We start from the raw sequence: 22,374 nt of genomic DNA on the forward strand, positions 1-22,374 counted from the left end.
AATGCATAAATATTCAGTGCTTGGAATTCAATGGCTTTTTATTTTCAAAATCCGATGCCACAGATTTACTTCCATACACATTTGTCATTTACTGTTCTATTTCGTTCTGTTCCCATTCCTCTGCTCTGCTCTGGTCTCATCCAGGCTGTGCTGGTATACTCCCATTGAGTCTATACTAGCTACTCTAAGGATCGCCGTGTGTGTGTGTCTGACGTGTGTGTGTGAGTTTATGTTTAATTGTGTGATTGTGTGTATGTGTGTGTGAACGTTATTTTTATATCAATGTAATCCTCTCTGGTCGCTTCTCTCCCTATACATGGATAAGTAGCTGCTCGATTGAGAAGGAACTGTGTGCCACTCTTTGTTGCAGTGTGTGCACGCGTGCATGTATTTGTGTATTTGCGTATGTGTTTACGGAACCGCAAGCACGTGATTCCATGATTAGGTGGTTTAAATTATTTATGGTTGTATCCCTCATTAAGCCCTATTCGTATGTACCGCCTGCCTCACGGCTCACACTCCTGCTTTTACCCAACCCATTTCTCCTCCTGTTGTGCTTCTTCCTGTTCCTGCTCCTTCACACCTAATACTCCCTAAGCCCACCCCCCTCCGCCCTACTCATAAGCCCCACCCTCGGCCCACCTCTCTCCCCCCGTTCTCACTACCCCATCCCCCTCCCTCCGTACTCACTAGCCCCACCCCCTCCATCCATACTCACTACACCCACCCCCCTCCCTCTATACTCATCCCTCTACCTCGATACTCGATCACCCCACCCCCCTCCCTCGAGATGTGATGGGTCCATCACAGGGGGGTTGGGTGTGTGTGTGGGTGGTGGTCCAGGTTCTGTGGGAGGGGATCTTCATAATGTGGAGCTGTGTATTTTTAAATAGGCCTGTGGCTCAATGATGAGGATGCTGATGATGATGAGGATGCTGATGCCGTTCCCCCGGGGCACCACAGGCCTACCTATTTTCAGTGCTGGCCGCGCTGCCTCCTGCTGTGACGCAGCCTCCAGCCAGATAATTGGTTGCTGGACAGAGAGGCTCAGAATCTCAATGTTCAAAGGACAGCCTTAGCTTTTCTGTCTGCCACCGCCTCTAAATTATGGATTTTTCTTTCATGTAATAATTGTTTTCTTAGTTAAGTTACATTTTTTAATCGGTTTTTAGATAAAATATTTGTTGTATATTTTGTGCTATGGTTTGTGTTTGTGTATTTGTGTGTAGGTGTGTATGTGTGTGTGTGTGTGTGTGTCTGTGTGTGTGTGTGTGTGTGTGTGTGTGTGTGTGTTTTGTGTGTGTTTGTGTGTGTGTTTGTGTGTGGGCGTGTGACGTGTTTTATGTTGTTATCTTTCCGCATACACACAGATACAAAGTAGGGCTACAGGTCCAGTGGGAATCTTGTACCAACATAAGAAAGTATGAGAAACTTAAAGTAATAATGCTGAGGTCTTTGCCGTATCTTTTCATCAGCAGTGTGTGTACTCCTCAACCATCACGACATTTGCTCCCCACCTACACCGGGGGCTCGCAGAGTAAAGGCACTGTGCAAGAGATTGCGGAGATGAAAAAATAAACGAAACAATGAACTTTCAAATAATATTTTGGCCTTGAGTGTCATGGTGAAGAAGAGCTATTGTTCATGTGGACACAGTATATTACTTACATATTACTTATCTTGGTTTTTGCGTACTTTTGGAATGTGTGTGTGTGGCATGCACACATTGTTGCACATCTTTCCTTTTGTTCAAGTGTTGTATTATTACATTTCATATACTGGATGTAGCCTGTTGGGAACTAGCTGGATAGAATGAAGCTGATGATTTAGTGGAGCATTTGTGTGAGACATTGTCTGACTGACAGAGCAGGGCCCCTGGCTTCCCAGACATAGAGAAAGGGGGGCAGAGAGTTAAATTGACAGACAGACCAATGGAGAAAGAAGGAGGGACAGACAGGTGCGTGTTGGGGCGGGGGGAGACAGCACGGGCTGATTAGTAAAGCAGTTTTGATCACCACCGTTGACATTAAAGCTTCCCATTCCCCACTCTGCATGAGAGAATACAGCCTCACACACACGCAGGAAGTGTATGCAGGAACAAGACATCCTAAGATAGTACAAAGGCTCAGAGTGAACGCAAACACACACACAAACCCACACAAACATTGATAGGGGAGGTGCAGACAACGAAAACCGCTACTTTCCCGTAAGACATGAAAACTAACAAAATTGAAAGACAAAGCAGAGCTTTGATATTCAGCGGCCCATCTGTAAACAGGTTAGATAGAGGATGCCCGTCAAGATATGTGCATGGGTGTGTGTCTGTGTTTGAATGTGTGTGTATGGTCAGTGGGTGTGTTTGTATATATGGTCAGACAGTATGTATTTGTGTGCACATGCATGCCTGTGTTCATATGCAGCATTGACATGCTTGCATGTTTTGTTTTACGAGGGGAGTCGTTACTTGTGGACGATTTGGGAGGGATAGCTAACTGTTTTTGTACGTGAGTGTGTGTCTTTGTGTGTGCACACGCATTGGTGTGCGTTTACTGTTTGTTGTGAGGCCTGTGCCTGCTGTGCCTTCCTCCTGGCAGTCATGAGGACAGGCAGGGAGCCATTTCCAGCATAGCGCTCTTGTCCCTGTGCTTGTTGTTTGTGTGTTAGCCTCCTGATGGGGTGTTGTCATGCCGGACACAGGCTTGGAACCTTCACACTCCACATCAAGCGCTCTGCACAAGGCTGCAGCCCGCTCTTAGCCACCTGCTAGGATGCTATGATACATGAGAGGTTCGAGGTAGATTTTTTGAGTACATTTGCTTGTGTTTCGTTGCTTCCTTGAGGGAAATTTCTTTCATTGGTATTATTTGTTTTGTCTCCGAATGTCTGTAAACTAAGACTTGGCACTAATTAATATTAGCGTTAATAATCTTTTAGGTATTGCAAAGCCATGAATATAATATATATGTATGTAACCCAACAAACATATAACACAAATCTCAGGTTTGATTTGAAGTATTAGTAGTTTTAGGCTTGTACCATATCTTGTATTACCATAGAAAACCTCAGTTGGACTGTATACAATATTTAGAATGAATAAGCATTCCGTGGTACATATCAATGCCTTTCCATAGTCATCCGATCCAAGTGAAATCCAATATTCAACTTTTTATGTCTTCTGTATGATAAGGGTCATTATATACCCTTATCATACAAATGTTTATTGAAGTATATGTTGGTATTGTTAACAGGAAAGCCACATGGGCTGGAGTAGGCTATGTGCAGAAAGGAGTAGTTGGTCAAAGTCCTCTAAGGAAATAATCTTTACCCCATTCGCTTGTCTTATCTCCTCTTCTAGCGATCAGCCTGTCATTCTCTCTGCGTGTCGTCTCCAGCGTGCTCTCTTTCCCCCCTGATCCTCTGTCCTCCCTCTCTTCAGTGTTGTTACCCCTCACCGGTGACTCTCTCCCCACTTACTGCTTGGTCTTCTGGTGGGGCACATAGGCGAGTGGACATTATCCCCATGGACTCCTAAACAGCTGGTAGGTTAAGTGTTGAAGTTGACTAATCTCTGCTCGGGCTTCGTCTAGCGCTGCCTTGCTGCTGCTCAAACACGTAAGTTTTGGGTTGTTGACTGTGTAAGCTATTTGAAAGCTGGATGCCAAGTTTTTAGATTTTGTGCCATTTGACTGTTTCAACAATTGCGCTCAAACAACCGATGTACTTTATTTCACCTCAGGAAGGAATGGCTTTTTCCTTGATCGGCTCGCTTGCTGGTGCTTTGATGACTCTATGTCCCAGTCTGTCGTCGTAAAAGCACTTTATTATTAACGGAGGCGTCAGCCATAGATGCGTGGATGTGTGACCTTTAGCCTGTGCAGGGCTGTTATGCTGGTTATTCATCAACAAATGTAACTCCATCAGGGAAGCTGGGGGGGGGGGGGCTAAGAGCGAAGAACATAAGGAGTAATGGATAGAGCGGGGAAGTATAAGGGGTCTGTCCCTCAGAGAGTGAGTGGGAGTGAGAGAGAGAGAGAGGGGGGAGAGAGAGAGAGAGAGAGAGAGAGGCTGGTCATTAGTCTGTTGGAAGGAAAACAAGACAGATCTGCTAGTCTAGCTCTGAGCCTGAGCTAGACGGTAGAACACAATTACTCTGAGAGAGAGGTAGAGAGATAGTGATAGAGGGGAGAGAGAAAAGGATAGGGAGAGAGAGTGAGAGGGGAGAATGAAACAACCAGAGAGAGACATTCTTACCAACCAATAATTATTATTTGGTTGGCATTAAGGACACATGCTATTTAATGAAACATGCACCCCCCTCCCCTCCATTCAGGCATATAATGCTCTCCACCCTGCCCCTCTCCTCTCCTCTCCACTCCCCTCCTCTCCTCTACCCACCTCTACCCTCCCCTCCTCTCCTCTTCTCTCCTCTCCCCTCTTCTCTTTCCTCCTTATACCCAGACCCCATACTTAAGCATGGTAAGCCCATGCACTGAATGCAGATGACCCATTGAATGAGGGCACCCTTCTACCACGATTCTCCCCACAAACCGCTGCTCTGTCACCCACCGTTGGCGTTTTGCGCAGCTGAATCCCATCATTGCTATGTGTTTTTTCATACCCCCCGGGAGACCTAGATGAGAAATGCTTTTCTCTGTTGGTCTCCAGAGAAGCACACCATGCGTCTGCCGTGTCTGCCGTGCGTCTATGCAGCCCATTTCTTACGCTCTGCCCTCTTTCTGCAGTCTGGCTTCAAGTCTGTTTCATTAGTGGAGCTGTGGTCTTAAAGGGGTAGTTCGGAATTTTGGACATAGGGCCTGATTCCAAAGTTAGCCTTGGCGTTATTAATCATTGGAGACAGTTTTCAACACATTTTATTCAGTCCTTCTAGTTGCAGAGCTTGCTTGTGTTAGGTTAGCACATGGCAACGGGCAATACTAGCCTGCTAATAAAACAGTCTTACCCACTCCACAGTACACCTGAGGCAAATCAACTATAACAATCGGGGAGAGTGAGTATGGGGCGGAGTTTTGCAATGTTCCTGAGGTGGAAGAGGGAGGTTTTGCAAAGATGTTGAATGTGGGCCTCAAAGGTCAGGTGAGGCTCCATTCTGGCACAGAGGTTAGTGACTAAGGATGAGAGCTGGATGTCGTTGCCGGAGAAGCTGATGTTGGTGATAGTGGATGACCAGGTCTGGTGTGGAGTGCCAACAAGAATGGCTTATGTTTTTGAGCCATTGAGCTGCAGGAAGTTAGCCGCTATCCACACCTTTATCTCCTCCAGGCAGGTGGAAAGTGTGGATAGGGCTGCAGAGGGGTTTGGGTTTGAGAAGTGATGGAGAGCGAGCATCAGCAGTCATCAGCATTGATTAGTGGGTTAGCGAGGTATGTTGCGCTCAAAGCCTGGGTTAAGTGGGACACGAAAGTCAATCTCTTTTAGCGTCGCTGTATCACCATGGGGACTTATGCTCTCAACCAAACCTGGTCGGGAGCAGGTTTTCAGCTAAGTCTATCGGATAAGATCGGCGTGCGCAGCTTTACTGGGTGTTCCCGTGGACCTCGGGGCCCTTATCGTGCAGGGGTTTCTCCGACAGAGGCTCTTTCGGGACCGATCCCTTGGCATTGCCTGAGAATATTCTTTATGAGAGATACAGGTTCTCTCATAAAGAGGGTATTCGCTACTTGATCGACCTTGTGGGACCTTATGCAGACAATGCGAACCGTTGCGCATTGTGTCTCATTAGTGGAGCCGTGGTAGAGTGGAGGTTGCGCGTCAGTCTTGAATATCGGCGTGCAGGGTTCATCTCCGAAGTGACACGCCTTTATGTGAAACTTAAAAAGTCCCAATTCTCATACATATGGAATACTTATTCATGAAAGGTTATGGAATTATATTTTTGTGCTTATTTCGAACTTGAACCCATATTCTCAAGGCCGTGCTGGTACCACATCTATGGGGTAAAAGGCATGATGATAGACTGGCGAGATTTGAACCCCGGTCGCTGGCGTTCGGGACACGCGTTGGGTGTGGCCGTACCTTTATTCTAATCCACTACGCCACCGCCGCTACCTCTCAGCTTTGGAAAACATATGCTATACATTTCTTACATAGGGTGTATTTAAATGGAATTCCCTAAATTATAGAATAAGGCAGGTTGGACGTTGCTTAGCCATTTTGAAATCCTCATCACTCTATTGGGATTAATGGTGAACAATTCTTCATTTTGCATAGTTATTTTATAAATAATATGCAGAATCTTTTCACTTATACGCATTTATATAGACTGCTTGATCTATCCAGTTTGTTAAGGTGAGTAAAATGAGGCGATAAACACCCCTTTCACGTGAACGCGCATTGAACCTAAAGCGGAAAACCTGGCTCGACTAATCTAATCCTAAATAGGCTTGATCGTGAGTTGCATCTCTGTCGAGCCAGGTTTTCCCAAGAAAGCCTGGGTATGTTCTAGGGATGGGTCAGAATATTCGATTGTTCAATTATTCGTTCCCGAGGGTCAAAGTCGATTTTTAACATTTGGACCGTTAACATTTTTTCCCAATTCAAATATACAAGAATTAACAGACGGAACTAATGTTGGACAAGTGTCCAAGGGCATTATCCCGCTTATACCACGGGCACTTACCATAGAAAATAAATGAAGACCATTCATTTATTAGGGGGATTATTTGTTTATCAACAAGGCGGATGTGCGCGCAGAATTATCGCCATAAGAACATTTGTTTGAACGGTTGCCATGGTTATCTCCGTGCTGTTAATTTGTAGTTGCGGTGTTAACTAGCGATGTTGTCAGCTTACTGTTACATCAGACAACGCGGTTATATGCTATAGACTAGTGTTGACTCGTTCGCGAACGAATCAGTTCGAATGAACGAATCGCTAAAACGAACGAACTGAACTGGTTCCTCTCTCTCGTTCGCCTCGTTCGTCTCGTTCGCCTCGTTTGTCTCGTTCGCCTCGTTGGTTCTCAGAGTCGACTCCTCCCAGACCCACTAGTCGCTGACTCGCTGACAGTTCGTTCACTCACTGTGTGAGTGGTGAGTGGTCCGACTGAGAGACGTCACGACTCACGAGAGCCAGCCAATCGTATGCTGTTCTAGGACTGAGTCTAGGACGCTCTCGTTGAATTTTAGTCAATGAGAGACAGAAATCAACAGGTTTAATGGGGAAAAAACAAATGGGCTTAGCGAGCTATCTATTATTCACATTGGCCATCTGTTGCATGGACGTATTTAAAGGATGCATTGTACATATTTATAATTCGAAATTCGTCCCAGCCTTTATACCACATTTTTCACAACCTACCAGCTCTCGTTGTGAAGACTACTCACCGCGCAATTCGTTTCAATGGAAATCGCGACAGTATAATTTCAACATAAAGTGTACATATTTATCATTTGAAATTCGTCCCAGCCTTTATACCAGAAACTCTAGAGTCTATAGTGTAGCGACCCTGGGACATTTAAAGAGTTTGTGTGTTATGTGTTGCATTGTATTTCGTTGTCCGTTATGCCAGTTGTTCTCTGTGCATGCATTGGATGTTCTTCTTGTCAATCAGTGTGGGGGGCGAATCATCAGGTCAGCTGGGGGAGGGCCTTGGGAGAACAGGAGGGTGGGGGCTTGCACGTTGAAGGGACCGGGTTGGGGGGTTGCCCGGGTAACCGGTTGTTGTTAGTGTGGCTTTTTGCCGTTGGTTACGGGTTTTCAGTGACCTGGTTTGTCACCGACGAGGTCATTACAATAGCGTAAAACTGCGTTGTCTGATGACTAGTTAATGCATTTTTCACAATTAACCAGCTCTCGTTTTGAAGGCAGTGTTAATTTCGGCAGCTAGATTTAGTCTTTGGCTGCACAGGGTTCTGTTTATGGGAGCCTAAAACACCCGGGACACCCACCATCATTGCTAAATCAAGTCTATTATTTTGCTGATATGTCAAACATCCAATAATCAACTATACCCCCCATCCCGCTGCGTTTGGTTAAAGTTGTAATGTTGACGTATGAGAATGAGAACGAGGGAGGCGCTGAGTCTGAGCCGTTCATTCCATGATTCTACCGGAAACTTGACTGAACCGGAAACTCGACTGAACGAACGAACAAACTAACGAACGAGGGGCTGAGTCTGACTTACTCAGAGAACCGTGTATGATTCGATTCACCGCTACCGGAAACTCGACTGAACGAACGAACGAACGAACGATTCGCGAACGATTCCCCTTGGCGCACTGAATCACGCGAACTGGTTCGCAGAAACCAATCAATAAATCCATCTCTACTATAGACCAGTGGTTTTCAAACTGTGAGGCGCGCCTCCCCTGGGGGGCGCCAGAATTCTTCAGGGGGGGCGCGACGTGAGAAAAAATAAACCAGAAAAAGTAATAGAAAAAAAACGCGAAGACCCAAAGTCAAAAGCTGTGTTTGAAATCGTTCCCTATTCACTCACTCACTATTCCCTATATAGTGATTATGATATAGTGCACTATATATAGGGAACAAACGAGAATTCGGACAGTACGCTAAACATTTGTAAACGTAATTTGCGTCAGTAAATGCGCCGGGTATTTGTGTGACACAGACAGATGTGCCAACATCATGTAAACAAACCGGGCACTCACGAGGAAAGCAGGAGGTTGTATTGATATTGAGTGTAACATTTCCTTGATCAAGTTTTTTATTTTTTTATTTCGAATAACATTTTCTATGTTAAATCCCAAATAAATTGTTGACATTTCTAAACGAAAGCCGGAAACTCGATCATTAAATGTATAATTTTCCGCGGTTATTCAGCTTCTTCTTCTCCTCCGGAAAAACACGACCGCATTGCATTGTGGTATACGGGAGTAACATGTAGGGAACATCGTATGTTCACTCAGATTTTGGGTATTTCAAGTCCACTATATAGTGAATGAAATTTACCACTGAGATTCGAACACCACTACAAAATGGCGAGCACCCTATAAAGTGCACTATATCCGTGATAGGGAACGATTTCGAACACAGCTAAAGACGCAAACTCATTGCTCCCACTAAAGTAGAGGTGAGCTAAAAAGGAGGCTAAACTGGCAGTTTACAGATTAAGCTGTTCAAATGTATTTTAAAAAAGTTAAGCAATAAAGATGTTAAAATGTGTTAAGAAATGTGTTTAAAAAAGCACAAAGATGATTAGAATGTTTCAAAAATATGTTTAAAATGTTTCAAAGATATCTTTAAAATGTCTCAAAAATATGATCAGAGATATTTAAAATGTGTAAAATATGATCAGAGATGTTTAAGATATGATAAGAGATGTTTAAAATGTGTAAAATAATTAAAAGATCTTTCAAAACACAGGGATTTAGAACTTTTTTTTTGGGGGGGGAGGGCTCAGCTGAAATTTGTTCTCTGAGGGGGGGCTCACTCTCTCATACTTTGAAACCCCCTGCTATAGACCCTATAGTATCTGTGGTATAAAGGCTGGGACAAATTTCAAATTATAAATACGTACTCTTTATGTTGAAAGTAGACCGTCGCGATTCAGCCTTTATACCACAGATACTGTATGGACTATAGCATATAACTGCGTTTTCGGATTACAGATGAATGCTTTTTCACAATTTACCAGCTCTCGTTTTGAGGGCTGAACAGACCATTTGACTGGAACTACTTAGCAGATAGTTGTTGTTTTGCGTTTAAGATATGAAGGGATTTCTTGCCGATGATCCATGGCTGCCTTTGTGAATGTCGGCACACATCGAATAATCGATTATTTGTTCATACCACCCACCGATTATTCGACCATGAAAAATTGGAGTTATTCACATCCCTAGTACTTTCAGCGAGGTTCGTAGTATACCCCACAAGAGCAGTGATGGCGCTCTCAACAAAATGGATGCGCCCGTGAAGAGATTATCTTTTTTTGTATTTGTACCACGTAGGTCATTTTAATGTCGATTTTAAATGCTCTAACACGCTTGATTACATTGCTACTCTATTCCAGTTACAAATTTATACATTGCATGGTCTTGCTGTGCGTGCAATACAATGTAAAGTTGTGTTGTTTGTTTTCGGGCTGGTTTGCTAAAGAGGCTAATGTATCTAACAATTAACAACGACTAGCCAATTTCATGACACAATCACAAAGACGAACAGCAACGCTATGAATGCTCCAAGACCGGACGTGACGTCAAACACGGAAGGCTGCCGTCCGAGGATCAGGATCCCCCTGTCTCACGGAAGTGCGATTCTGTCGCCCAATCAACGGACGGCGTGTGCAGCTCGAACTTGCCGGCACCCTTTCAGACGCCCAAAAGAGGAGTACAGCGAGACGAGTACGGCTCCATATACGGCTCAGTCCGGGTCACGCCCACTTTTGGCGGTGGTAACCTTAGCTCAGGGGTCGGCAACCCTAGGCACGTGTACCACCACTGGCACTGGGCAGCAAAATCATTGGCACACTTAAAAAGAAAAAAGAAAAATAAACTTTTTTTTTATTTTTTATTAAAAAATGTCAGCACAATACAGCAACATAACTATTACTACCGATTTTTTTTTTTGCACTTTATTCTGTTTTGGGCATTTCCTCCCAGTGCAAATATGTTTAAATTAGTTACAGAAAGCAGTGTTCTGAAATGGGATAAATTATTCGTTTTTAAACCTATGTTGTGAGTAATAGAGAAGAAAATATTTAATATATTGTTGCAATTGGCCTGTATGCATCACCTTCACATGGTTTTGCAAAGCTGTACATGTCTTAAAGATATTGATGTGGATGGTTCAAGATTCTCATATATTCTCGTTTTTTACATTTCTCACAGTGCAAATATGTTTCTGAATGAGTTTCTGAAAATGGTGTTTTAAGATGGGACACATGTAATTATAATTTGTAAGGCCATGTTGCAAATATAACAACCAAAAAAACATTTAAAATGTTGATGCATGATTGTGGACTATATGGAAATAGTACAATTCCAGGTCTTCTGGAAATGTTTTTGGTCGCTGTGTCATAATTCAGCTTAATTTTTAATATATTGTTGCTTAAGACACACTCATTAACGAGAAAATGTCAAACTGGCACTGCATGTTGAAAAGTTTGCTGACCCCTGCCCTAGCTTATCCGTGCCGCACCTTAGCGAACTGAACTTATCCGCACCCTCCGGTGGAAACGCGCCATTATTTGTCCCTGAAGAACTCGCATATCTAACATTAGTTCCACATTACATTAATAAATTCGCACTCCAGTTTTATTTAATTTTATACTGTGTATTCTCTGTGTAAATCCATGCACCCAACCGTGACGTCCGTACCAATTCTGTTCAATACGAATACATGTATCGTTACACCCCTAGTGTGTGGGCAGACCGGATGTCAATAAGGGGTGGTGGGGTTGGAGCATTTGGGCTGTAAGTTGCCGAAGCCATGCCAATGTCATCGCTGTCTCTTTCTCTCGCTCTCTCTCTCTCGCTCTCTCTCTCTCTCTCTCTCTCTCTCTCTCTCTCTCTCTCTCTCTCTCTCTCTCTCTCTCTCTCTCTCTCTCTCTCTCTCTCTCTCTCTCTCTCCCTCTCTCTCTCTCTCTCTGTCCACCCACCCTCTCCGGCTTATTTTCCTACTCCACTCTTTCTCAGACCCTCTCCCCTCTTTCTTGCGCCCTCCACTTCTCCTCCTATATCCCCTTACTCCTGCTTTTGCCTCTCTTTACAAAAGTCCCCCCCCCCAGACCCTTCCTCTCTCCCCCCCTCCCATCTCCCCACCCTTTTGGTGGAACAGTGCGGCTGATAAAGCCTGCTGTAATTGGAGTGACTCACACGTTTTCCCAGTGTGTTTGGACCAGATAAAGAATATTGTCAGCGTTTTGCCGACATGGCCTCTGCCGACAGAATTAAATGGACTCTGTTCTCTTCTGTCTGCGGCAAATTAAAAGCCTCTCAATTCATCTGCTGCTCTTGCCTGAGGCTTAAAGGGGTTTGTGGGGGGTGGGGTGGGAGGGGGCCTCCTATTCAGGCAGGAAACCCACAGCCCAGTGAAGGAGAAGGAAGACGAAAAAGCTGAGACCCTCTACTGCCTGTCCTGTTTTTTTTTTGCAGAGAAAACCCCGGCCCTATTTCATTTTGCTCTCCTGCCTTTCTTCTGCCAGTGATGGAGAGTGACGGGGAGAGAGAGAGAGAGAGAGAGAGAGAGAGAGAGAGAGAGAGATGGATGGAAATGGGTTAGAGAGTATGTGTCTGTGTGTGGGAGACAGAGTTAGAGACAGAGAGAGACTGAAAAAGAGGTCAAGAGCGTATGTCTAAAGAGAGGTGAAGACTAACTTGGTAGATATTTTTTTCATGCAGCCTGTCAGCCTGCAGCTGTCTCCTTCTGCTGTCTTTGCATATGGGAGAGAAAGAGGAGGAGCATGCATGCATTTAATTGTCTGCTTGTGTGTGTGTGTTTGTGTATTTTTGTGTGTGTGTGCGTGTAATATAGCGTGTCAGTCGTCTCGTCACGCTAATAAAAACAAATAAACCGCTAATAAAAACTAATAAATCCCGGCAAAAAGTGTTATTTTGTTTATTTTTTGAGTGGTCACGTGTAGTATATACTAAAACAATTCACCTCAGGCCTGAATAATTAATTATTCCCCCTAGGCCTATTCCCCACTTTTCACTTCGCCTTTGGCGAATAATTGTTAATTTGCATGGAGAAGGACACGAGCTAAAGGGAAGTTAGGTGAGAATTGCATTCATCAACAGGTTCTGCTTAGTGAGGAAGGGTTCATGGTTGGGATTGCTAGGATTCTGTTCTAATACAGTCTGAGAGATCAGGAGGTTCAGTAGATGTCTGGCCCTAAATATTATTATGGGGATCACACGACTCAAGGCTTACAGCAACAAAAACAACTCGCTCATCGGCATACCAGATGAGATGCTTTGCTTCCACTACCCTCACCGGGGAGTGAGAGAACGAGAGAGTGTGACCTAACAGAACATCTTTCTTTTCTTCTGCTGCTTTTTTCCTCCTCCTCCCCAACCCCGTCTCCCCCCCCTCTCTCTCCAGCTCTCCTTGGCCGCATGTGGGATGTTGTGTCAGGGCTAGGGCCCCTCCCCTTTCTCCCATGAGCCTCCTGTGTGCCCACGCACACACCTGGCGCCTCCCCCTCCGCTCTTCCGGCGCCCGCCCATACGCACGCACTCGTGCACTAACACCCGTGGCATCGACGCGGCCGTGAACAGGAGCCTCCCGAGCCCAGCAGTGCCCTGTGGAGTCGAGGCCAGCCCGCGTGGAGCCTGAGGATGTCAACAGAGACCGAGCTGCAGCCAGCGCTCAGGCCGGGTACTGTCAGACGCGACTCCAAGCGGAAAGGTAGGCCTCAGCCCGCCCCCAGTCCAAGTGGTCAGAACGATTAGCGTTATCATGAGTCATATTGATATTCATGTCAATGTTAAAGGAAAACCAAGCCGTGAAGCGTGTTGTTTTGGAAGAAAGTGATGTAAGGGGGTGACGTTGTAGGGCTATGGATTGATCCAAATCCAAAACTCAACTGAATGTGCGCATGTTGTAAATGCAGACATTAAATTGTAAATATGGACTCAGTTAGCCCTTTATCGGTTGAAAACATTATGTTGAATGAATTCATTTTTAATATATCTTCTGCTGTATTTTCCGTACACAATGAAAGTGGGGGATTCAAAATGACTTGGTCATTGTAAAAAACAGTAAAAAAATGTCCCCCAAAAATCCTACATATTTCCTGCCTTTTGTAACAAATTGTTATGAGTTGGATCGGTGAGCGGGGTTTGCAGGGTTCAGATCCACTGATGGCGACTAACAGATGGGGGGGGGGGATGCTAAACGCTGATGTTGTGATGTTGTCACTCGCTGTCGAGGGTTCAATCACATCCAGGTGTGGGTGGCTCCAGAGGGAGAGGGAGACAGCAGGTTGAGGCGCTGGTGAGCAGGTGTGTGTATTTGTGGCAGGGGCGTAGCGGGTATAAGGAGTGTCAGTCCAGGGTTAGACGGGCACCTCATCCCCGCCGCCACCTGTCTGGCCCGCGTGAGCCGGGATGCGCCCCGTTTCACCTCTGTGCGATGGAGCTGAAAAATATAGCGCTGCTGTCGTAAGTGACGCTCTATATACGTAGACCCGGATACTACACACACCAAGCACGCCCACAGACGCACACACAGACATACACACACACACACACCAGTATTTCTGCTACATGCATAGAGCTAGGATAACCAGGACCACGTCAATCAGCTGTTGAAATAAATATTTGTAGTTGAAGTGACAAGCAAGTGACAACATTAAGAATAACAACTGTAAACCAACAACCTGTTAGAATTTTTTTTTTTACAAATAATGCTATTACAAATAATATTAAAAGTTGGCCAGCAAGTTGATAAATGAACTTCCATAAGCCTATTGAGAAGGGTGTGCGTGCCTATGCGAACACAGTCCTGCGATGTCTAAATCAATTGAGGTCAGCTTCAGTATCAGGTGTGGCTCAACATTCATCCTGCTCCTGTATTTAGTTTGTATGATGGCAAGTGAAGAGAAGCCCTTCTCACATGGATATGTGGACGCAAAAGAGAGAAGAAAGCACACAGAGGGTATTCGCTGTGTTGATGTTTCTAAAGGTCCAACAACGACGCCTTCTGAAAGCTGACTTGTAATGTTTCGTCGCATAACAATTCTGTTAAACTCTCCTGCTCACCAACAGCGAAGTCCTCCGGCATTTCATAGGTTTCAATGCTGAGCATGTTTCTCATCAAGTTGTTCGCTTCGGCCGTCACTGAGCTGTATTGTCAGTACTCGGACAAGTCTCCGAGCGAGACGAGGTGCGCAATGATGGTGTCCCCGACTATTGAATCGTGAACTTGTGCCAAATCTTAATTCTCCTTTTCACCCCAACCCCTCATTTTTGAGTTGCCCTTGCTTTAGTGTGGCTTCGACCTGCCCTTCGAAACAGAAGGTTAGTCAAATGGGACAACCCTTCAAGACCTTGTTACGTCATTATTAGTCGTCTACAGCGTTTATGTCAATAGACGCGAAGAGTTTGTTGCTTGTTGTTTTGAGTTACACAATTCCGTCTTCAGCTTTGGTGATTTCTTTAATTTCTTTCGCTTATCAGCAAAGCTGAGAAATGTGGAAATAATAACACTTATTCAAGGCCTTATTCGATGCCTGGGAATGCTGGTGGATCAGTTCGAGGTATGTTGAATATACTGCAAGAAAGCTTTGTTGTAGTAAGCCTAGCTACACAACTTGCTAGCTAGTATAACTAACGTTAATTTTGTTGGATCAACCCCTTTGTGATGCATGTAATGTAAAATAAACAACTGTTTACTTTGTTTTTTGTTTTGATCCGTGTGCAGGTCTGATAGCATTGAATACTGTACCCATGCATTGTATTTAACTAATTTTAAGTAGTAAAAGTCCTTCCAATTCAGACTGAATTATGTGAACTTATTACCTTTTCCAGACCAGTCGTCCATTGTACTGCAAGCTAAATGTAAAGGTGCCCATCCTGCGTTGGTGGTTCAAGATAGAGCTGGAGCTGGGGCAGGACTTCCGCCTCAGCAGAAGAGCCATGCCTGGTTTGCAGAGGCTGCTTATTGCTCGTGTCCGGGATTTATACAAGTTATTTTTTAATTTCACTTTAATTTCAGAATTAATTTTTTGATTACATTGTTTTGCTGAATGAATTTTGAATGTCTCAGGAATGCAACTATTACAGTCATGGTAAAACTTGGTATGATAAGTCAAGAATCTGTTGGAAATATTGCACTTCATTTTGCATCGAACATTATACCAAAAGATAAAATATGAAACTAGAATAAACATAGAACTTGAGGTAGTGTGCGATCAATGTCAAAAATAAATATGGTTGTTAAGGGATTAACAATCATACACAATCACATTTTATCAATATTTTTTCCAAGGGGACCAAATTAACTGTTGGTTTTTAACAATCAGTGGATGGTTCATCTTTTTTTCTTCCTAGGGGTTTAGGGGACTATCAATTTGACGTTCCTTGTTATAAGGAAAATATCTATTATACATTGAAACCACATTAGGATAATGCGATGGTCATCATCATTTTATGTTTTATGTTTTATGTGTTTTTGATCCTTTCGCATCTTTCGCCACCATCTTGCCTAGGATTGTTCTTGATATTTTTTCTCAAAAAGCATTGTGGGAGAACACTTATTTTTGAGTGTGCCTCTCGAAAATCTTACTTTTTAACATTTACATTTGGGGCATTTAGCAAACGCCTTTATCCAAAGCGTCTTACAATAAGTATATAGAACCAGGTGCCAAGCACCAACAATTGCTAGGTTAACCCATTCCCGCATACAAAAAAGCTTGCAAAGCTAATATGCTACAGACCTAAGTACTATTTTTAAGTGCCAGGACGTACAAAATACAATAAGTGCATACGTTAAGTGACAGGATGTACAGCATACTATAATTGCGTACGTTAAGTGCCAGGTCGTACAACATTCAATAAGTGTAGGGGGGGTGTGTAGGGGGGGTGGGAGGGGGTGGCTATGCAGAGTCTAGGTGAACTCTGAACAAGTGAGTCTTGAGTCTTTTGCGGAAGCTGGTGAACGACTATGTGGTCCTGACATCGGCAGGGAGCTTGTTCCAACACTGCGGTGCCAAAACAGAGAAGAGTTGTGACTTTTGTGATCAACCTTTGTTTACTCGTAGCAATAGTGGTACCAGACATCCAGCTGAAGTAGATGAGCGGAGCACTCAAGCTGGGGTATGCGGTCTTACCAACGCTTGGAGGTAGGCAGGGGCAGTTCCATTGACCACCTTGTAGGCCAGTACCATCATCTTGAATCTGAACTACTACATGTAGCCAGTGGAGGTCCCGAAAAAGGGGGGTCACGTTCGAGAATCTAGGTTCTTGATACACTGCAAAGGTTTAATCGCGGAGGCACGGAGTCCATTTTGGAGCGAGTTGCAGTAGTCGAGGCGGGACATGAAGAGCACTTGGACCAGGAACTGAGCTGCTTCCCTCTTGAGGAAGGGCCAGATCCTGCGGATGTTGTAGAGGGCAAATCTGCAGGTCGGGCCACCGCGGTGATGTTCGCGGTGCAGCATAACTGATTGTCCAGTACCACACAAGGTTTCTCGCTGTTTCCTCAACAGTAACCATTAAGTCCATGTGAGGGCAATCTTTCCCTGGCATAAAGAGGAGCTCAGTCTTGTTGAGGGTAAGCTTTAGGTGATAGCCCTACCCCTTAGCTCTACCCCTCTATGAAACGACTATTGGGACAGCCCTATCCCTACATTTGACCACGCAAAGTTGAGGGGTAGAGCTAAGGGGTAAGGCTAAGGGGTGAATTGGGAGATGACGTTTTAGATGCAATGGTTTCATGGATTCATTTATATAACATCACCACATACCACCACATAACACCTGTGCTCGGTTTAATGTTCTCCACTTCATTTTTAATAGTTTTGCTCAAAATATTCTCCTGTCCGCACTCCTGTCCGAAACAGGCTGATATTGAAACAAAACTATTAAAGGAAAGGCAAAACTTATTTTAAACCCTGTTTTAATTTTCTCATGGTTAATGTATTTCCATTCAGACTAGTATTTAGATATTATTATGCTTTTAAATAATTAATCTATTTTTTTTTTTTTTCAGAGATTCCTCTGTATACCACTTAATATCTCAAGGTAGGCACGCGTACCACAGTTTGAGAATCAATGCTATAGAAGAATGAAACAGGCAAGATGATACTGTTGGTGAGATTAGCTCATCCATAGGTCTGGACTGAATTTAGGAAGCATAAAGATACAAAGAAACAAGTGACTTATTAACAGAGAGCATCTACATTTTTACATGTAGAACCTTAGGAACAGTATTATATAACCCAGACAATTATTAAGCGACAAATCACCAAAACTAACATAATGCAAAAACCAAAAAGCATATTATATTGTTATACCATTGTATGATTAATTTCTGTCTGAATGCAAAAGGGGCCCTTCTGGAATCATCAGCACCATGCACCCGCACCTCAGCCACCGTAGCACCCTGCATACCCACATCAGAAGAGTGCTCAACACACTCACACACACACCTCAGCACCACTGCTGGAAATCATTGTAGGGGAAACGCAAGGTAGTACAGTAGATGTTTGCACAGTCTGTGGCTCAGTTATGGCAAACAAGCGTTTTGTTCCCAGCGGCGCACTCCACGTCAGAGGCTCCTCAAAGTCTCTCTTGTCCTATTTAGAAATGGCATTGGATCATGTTCATCACTCAGATAGGTGCTGCACCTTTAGGGCCGAGGGGGACTGCAATATGGTCTCACACACACACACACACACACACACACACACACACACACACACACACACACACACACACACACACACACACACACACACACACACAGCACATATACATAATCACACAAGCACCAAGACAAAGGAATGCACACACACATAGATGCACACATTGAAAAACACACATCCACACAAACTAGGGTTGGGATTGAAGCCCAGAAGAGCAACTGAAAGGGAAGATGAATTGGTTGCCCTCAGCATCCAGACTGGTGGTGGAAGTTGGTCTCCCTTCAGTCCCCCCCTCTCTCTCTCTCTCTCTCTCTCTCTCTCTCTCTCTCTCTCCACCATCCCTCTGTCCATCCCTTTCTCTCTCTCTCTCTCTCTCTCTCTCTCTCTCTCTCTCTCTCTCTCTCTCTCTCTCTCTGTCCATCCCTTTCTGTCTGGTGTCTTACTCTTTTATTTTATATTTGGTGTGTAGGGTACATAGTCGTCAATGCACACACGTGGAAACACACAGCTGGCTGATGAAAGTCAAATGCAATAATATACCACACACAGGCAACGAGTCTGCCCCAAGCACACAGAACATTTTCAATATTTCCTATTCATGTCTAATGTATGTGCGTGTGTGTTTGTGCATGTGTGTGCGGGCGGGACCAAATGACCCAGAAACCAAGTCCGCACCACATTTATCTCCTTTCTCTTTCTATTCCTTTTGTCCCCCTATCTAATTCGTCATTCTTACCTTATTTAACTCTTTAGCGCCTACGCCCAAGCCTCTGTTAAAAGTGATTAGAGTGAGCGAGGGACAAAAAAAGTGGCTTGGCGGCCATATTGGAGAGGGAGAGAGCAAGACTAATGAGCTAACATGGAAGATAGGTGTGTCATTTAAATCCTTTGTTTCAATTCAATTTTGAACAAAGCAATCAAAAGTGTACCACATCGCTCCGATGTGTGTGTGTGTGTGTGTGTGTGTATGTGTGTGTGTGTGTGTGTGTGTGTGTGTGTGTGTGTGTGTGTGTGTGTCTGTGTGTGGTTGTGTGTGTGTGTACGTGTACATGCTATATCCATACAGAAATTACGTCCATCCATGGAGCGCTTCAAATAAACCAGTTTATTTTCCTCTCTTTGCCATAAGGTTTCCTTTTTATTTAATTACCCTGAAAAACCAAGGATAACCTCCAACCTTTGCCAGAAACCTGATAGCAGCAATGTCTTATTGGCTAGGCCAAAACACTTGAAACTAATACTGTTTAGTAATCCACAATAAGTCCATGAGATTAAATGGCTTCACAGACATCTCTCTCTCTCTCTCTCTCTCTCTCTCTCTCTCTCTCTCTCTCTCTCTCTCTCTCTCTCTCTCTCTCTCTCTATATATATATATATATATACATATATGTGTGTCTGTAGTGTGTGTGTGTGTGTGTGTGTGTGTGTATATATATATATCCTTACCTCATTCTTCTACTACTCCTACTACTTTGACACGTGTTTGAATTATCCAATCATCAAACAAAAAAGTCCCCCTAGAGATGCCGTAGAACAACTAGCATCACAGCTATGCGCTGGTAGTGTTAACTCAGGCTCCCTTGTAATATGTAACATCCTGTCTGTGTTATTTAGCATGTACATACACTAGAGTGGAAACACACTCCAGCACCCACTATTGGATAGTTGTGTTTAATTAGTACAACTGTTGACTCGATCAGAGGAAACATCCTAGTATCCTCCAATACCAATAAAACAAGCGGTTGACACTCTGCCAGGGCCTGCTTCTTCTTCTTTTCATTATTATTTTTTTTATTGGAAAGAAAAACTACCACTCAGTTGTTTTTATTACATATCTCTATATCCACCTCTGTAAATTAAATTCTCCGGCACATAAAACCGAAACAGAGATTTATTTCCTAAGGGTGTGTTAGTTGGTACGGGTGGACCCACTTCTCCCTGCACCACACTGGTATCCTGACCATGGATATCATCTGTCCGGGAGGCGTCTTGCACTTTATGTGGCATCCATAGTGGCCTTGGCTCGAGTGTTCCTACAAGTGTAGCCAACACAGGAAGTAGAGAAAAATAAGGAGATCTCATTTTGCAATGTGTGGATCTTGAAACATGCCTCCATGTTATTGGATGGGTTATGATTATTTTTTTAAGATTGGCTTTGACATGGGGTAAGACATTAACCATCATTACCGCCGACATCGGTTGGTTAAGTATTTGATAAGAGAAAAGGGGGGGGGGGGGGGGACCTTTTACGTTTTTGACAAAGTTGACTCACTGGTAACTCTCTGTCATTCATGAAAGGTTGTCAATGTGACTGTTAAGTTATAATGACCTCAACGGCTGGGGGAAGGTCGCTTGTGTGGCAACATGGCAAACTCTCTCTTTCTCTCTCTCTCTCTCTCTCTCTCTCTCTCTCTCTCTCTCTCTCTCTCTCTCGGTATACTGTAGCTGCCAGCCAGAGGCGTGAACAGAGTGGTTAAGGGTTATAGCTTGGCAGCTGTTAGTGTTTGGTGTGTGCACACTTTCTACTTGTGTGTTCATGTGCATACATACTGCTGCATGTCGTTGTGTGTATATTGAGTGTGTGCATTTAAATTTGTATATGCGTGTGTGTCTCTAGTGTGCGATTAGCTAACACATTATCTTCTTGGTCTGGATATTATGTTCCAATCCAGTCTATCTGCTACAATCACTGCTGCCATTTACGGCAATATCTTTCCCCTGGGAGCCTAAGAGCGCAAACAATGGTTTAGTGTGTCTGCATGGTGTGTGAGTCTGTGTGTGAGAGACAGTGAGAGATAGAGAGTTTGTTCTTGTGTTTGTGTGTGTTTGTGTGTGTGTGTGTGTGTGTGTGTGTGTGTGTGAATGTGTGTGTGTGTGGAAAGAAAACGTGCTTGCCTTTCAAATTTTAAACCTATGCCCTCTATGTTTGGGGTCCAGAATCTGTGTCCAGGTTCCAGCCCATTGCAGTGACTCATTGCCTTTGCAGAAGTCCAGAGGACAGGTATTGCTGGGCCAAGGGCCTTTGGGATTATTTCCTCTTTCCTCTTGTCTGAATGTCTCTAAAAGCTCAGGTCTACGTGTCACAGGCTCCCTCTTTGTTTCCTGTGTTTCTCCATTTTAATTTCGATTGTTCGCTGACAGGGTTGGTGTGTTGAATATGGTGCCATTTCTTAAGTTGACTCATGTGGGAGTCATGTTTCTCTACTATAGGGTTTTTTTAATTTTATGTTTGTTGTAAGCCTTAGTTTGGGAGAGAATTAGATAATTCTTTCCATTATTGTCGACTGCAAAAATGTTTCTGTGAATTCCATTAAATACAGTTAAATAGCTAATTACATAATAGCAGTTGGACACTGCCTTTTAAAATTGTATACAAATACATTTAAACAGTGAGGCAGCAATGCATTAGTATCATGTGCCTCTGAGCTATCACTAGATATAATCTTTAGTTACCTCAGAGCTTTTTAAAAACGACAAAAGGACACTCTGCTTTAAAAAGGCATCACTGATATAATGAAAAAAATATCGGTTCTACACTCTGTATGTATGCTTCTCCGAGTCTCGGAGTATTTGTGCAACTGCAAAAGGTTGGGTGTTCCTTTTTCTTCACAGCATGTTCAGTTTTTCTTTCATTTTTTCTCTTTGTCGCTGTCCTCCATATTGATGTGTCTTTGCCCACATCACTACCTCCAGTCTCTATAGCAACAGTTTTTGCCTTGCTCGTAATTTAAAAAAATGGCACAATGTCACGCACATTTGCACACACTCAAATGCAACCTCGCCCTAGTACACGTACCATCTCAAAGACAACCTCTCTCTTGTGCACTTACTGTCACAAACACAACCTCTCTCTTGTACAAGTACTGTCTCAAAGACAACCTCTCTCTTGTGAACTTGCTGTCGCAAATACAACCTCTCTCTCGTACGCGTACTGACTCAAATACAACCTCTCCCACGTACGCGTACTGACTCAAATTCAACCGCTTCCGTACACGTACTGACACAAATACAACCTCTCCTGTACACGTACTGACTCAAATATAACCTCTCCCGTGCACGTACTGACTCAAATACAACCTCTCCCGTAC

General features: G+C 43.9%; 1 protein-coding gene across 1 annotated transcript in view; it reads left to right on the forward strand.

Annotated features, from left to right (window-relative positions):
- Positions 1-22,374, forward strand: part of dab1a (DAB adaptor protein 1a) — a gene marked incomplete at its 3' end in the record, with an annotated part of 105,925 nt that overhangs the window by 36,785 nt on the left and 46,766 nt on the right. The window contains exon 2 of the mRNA XM_079740607.1: positions 13,021-13,326. Coding sequence (XP_079596733.1) covers positions 13,257-13,326 — 70 coding nt within the window. The 5' untranslated portion in view covers positions 13,021-13,256. The remainder of the gene's footprint in view (positions 1-13,020; positions 13,327-22,374) is intronic.

This window comes from Pollachius pollachius (assembly GCF_949987615.1).
Source record: "Pollachius pollachius genome assembly, chromosome: 7".
NCBI lineage: Eukaryota > Metazoa > Chordata > Actinopteri > Gadiformes > Gadidae > Pollachius > Pollachius pollachius.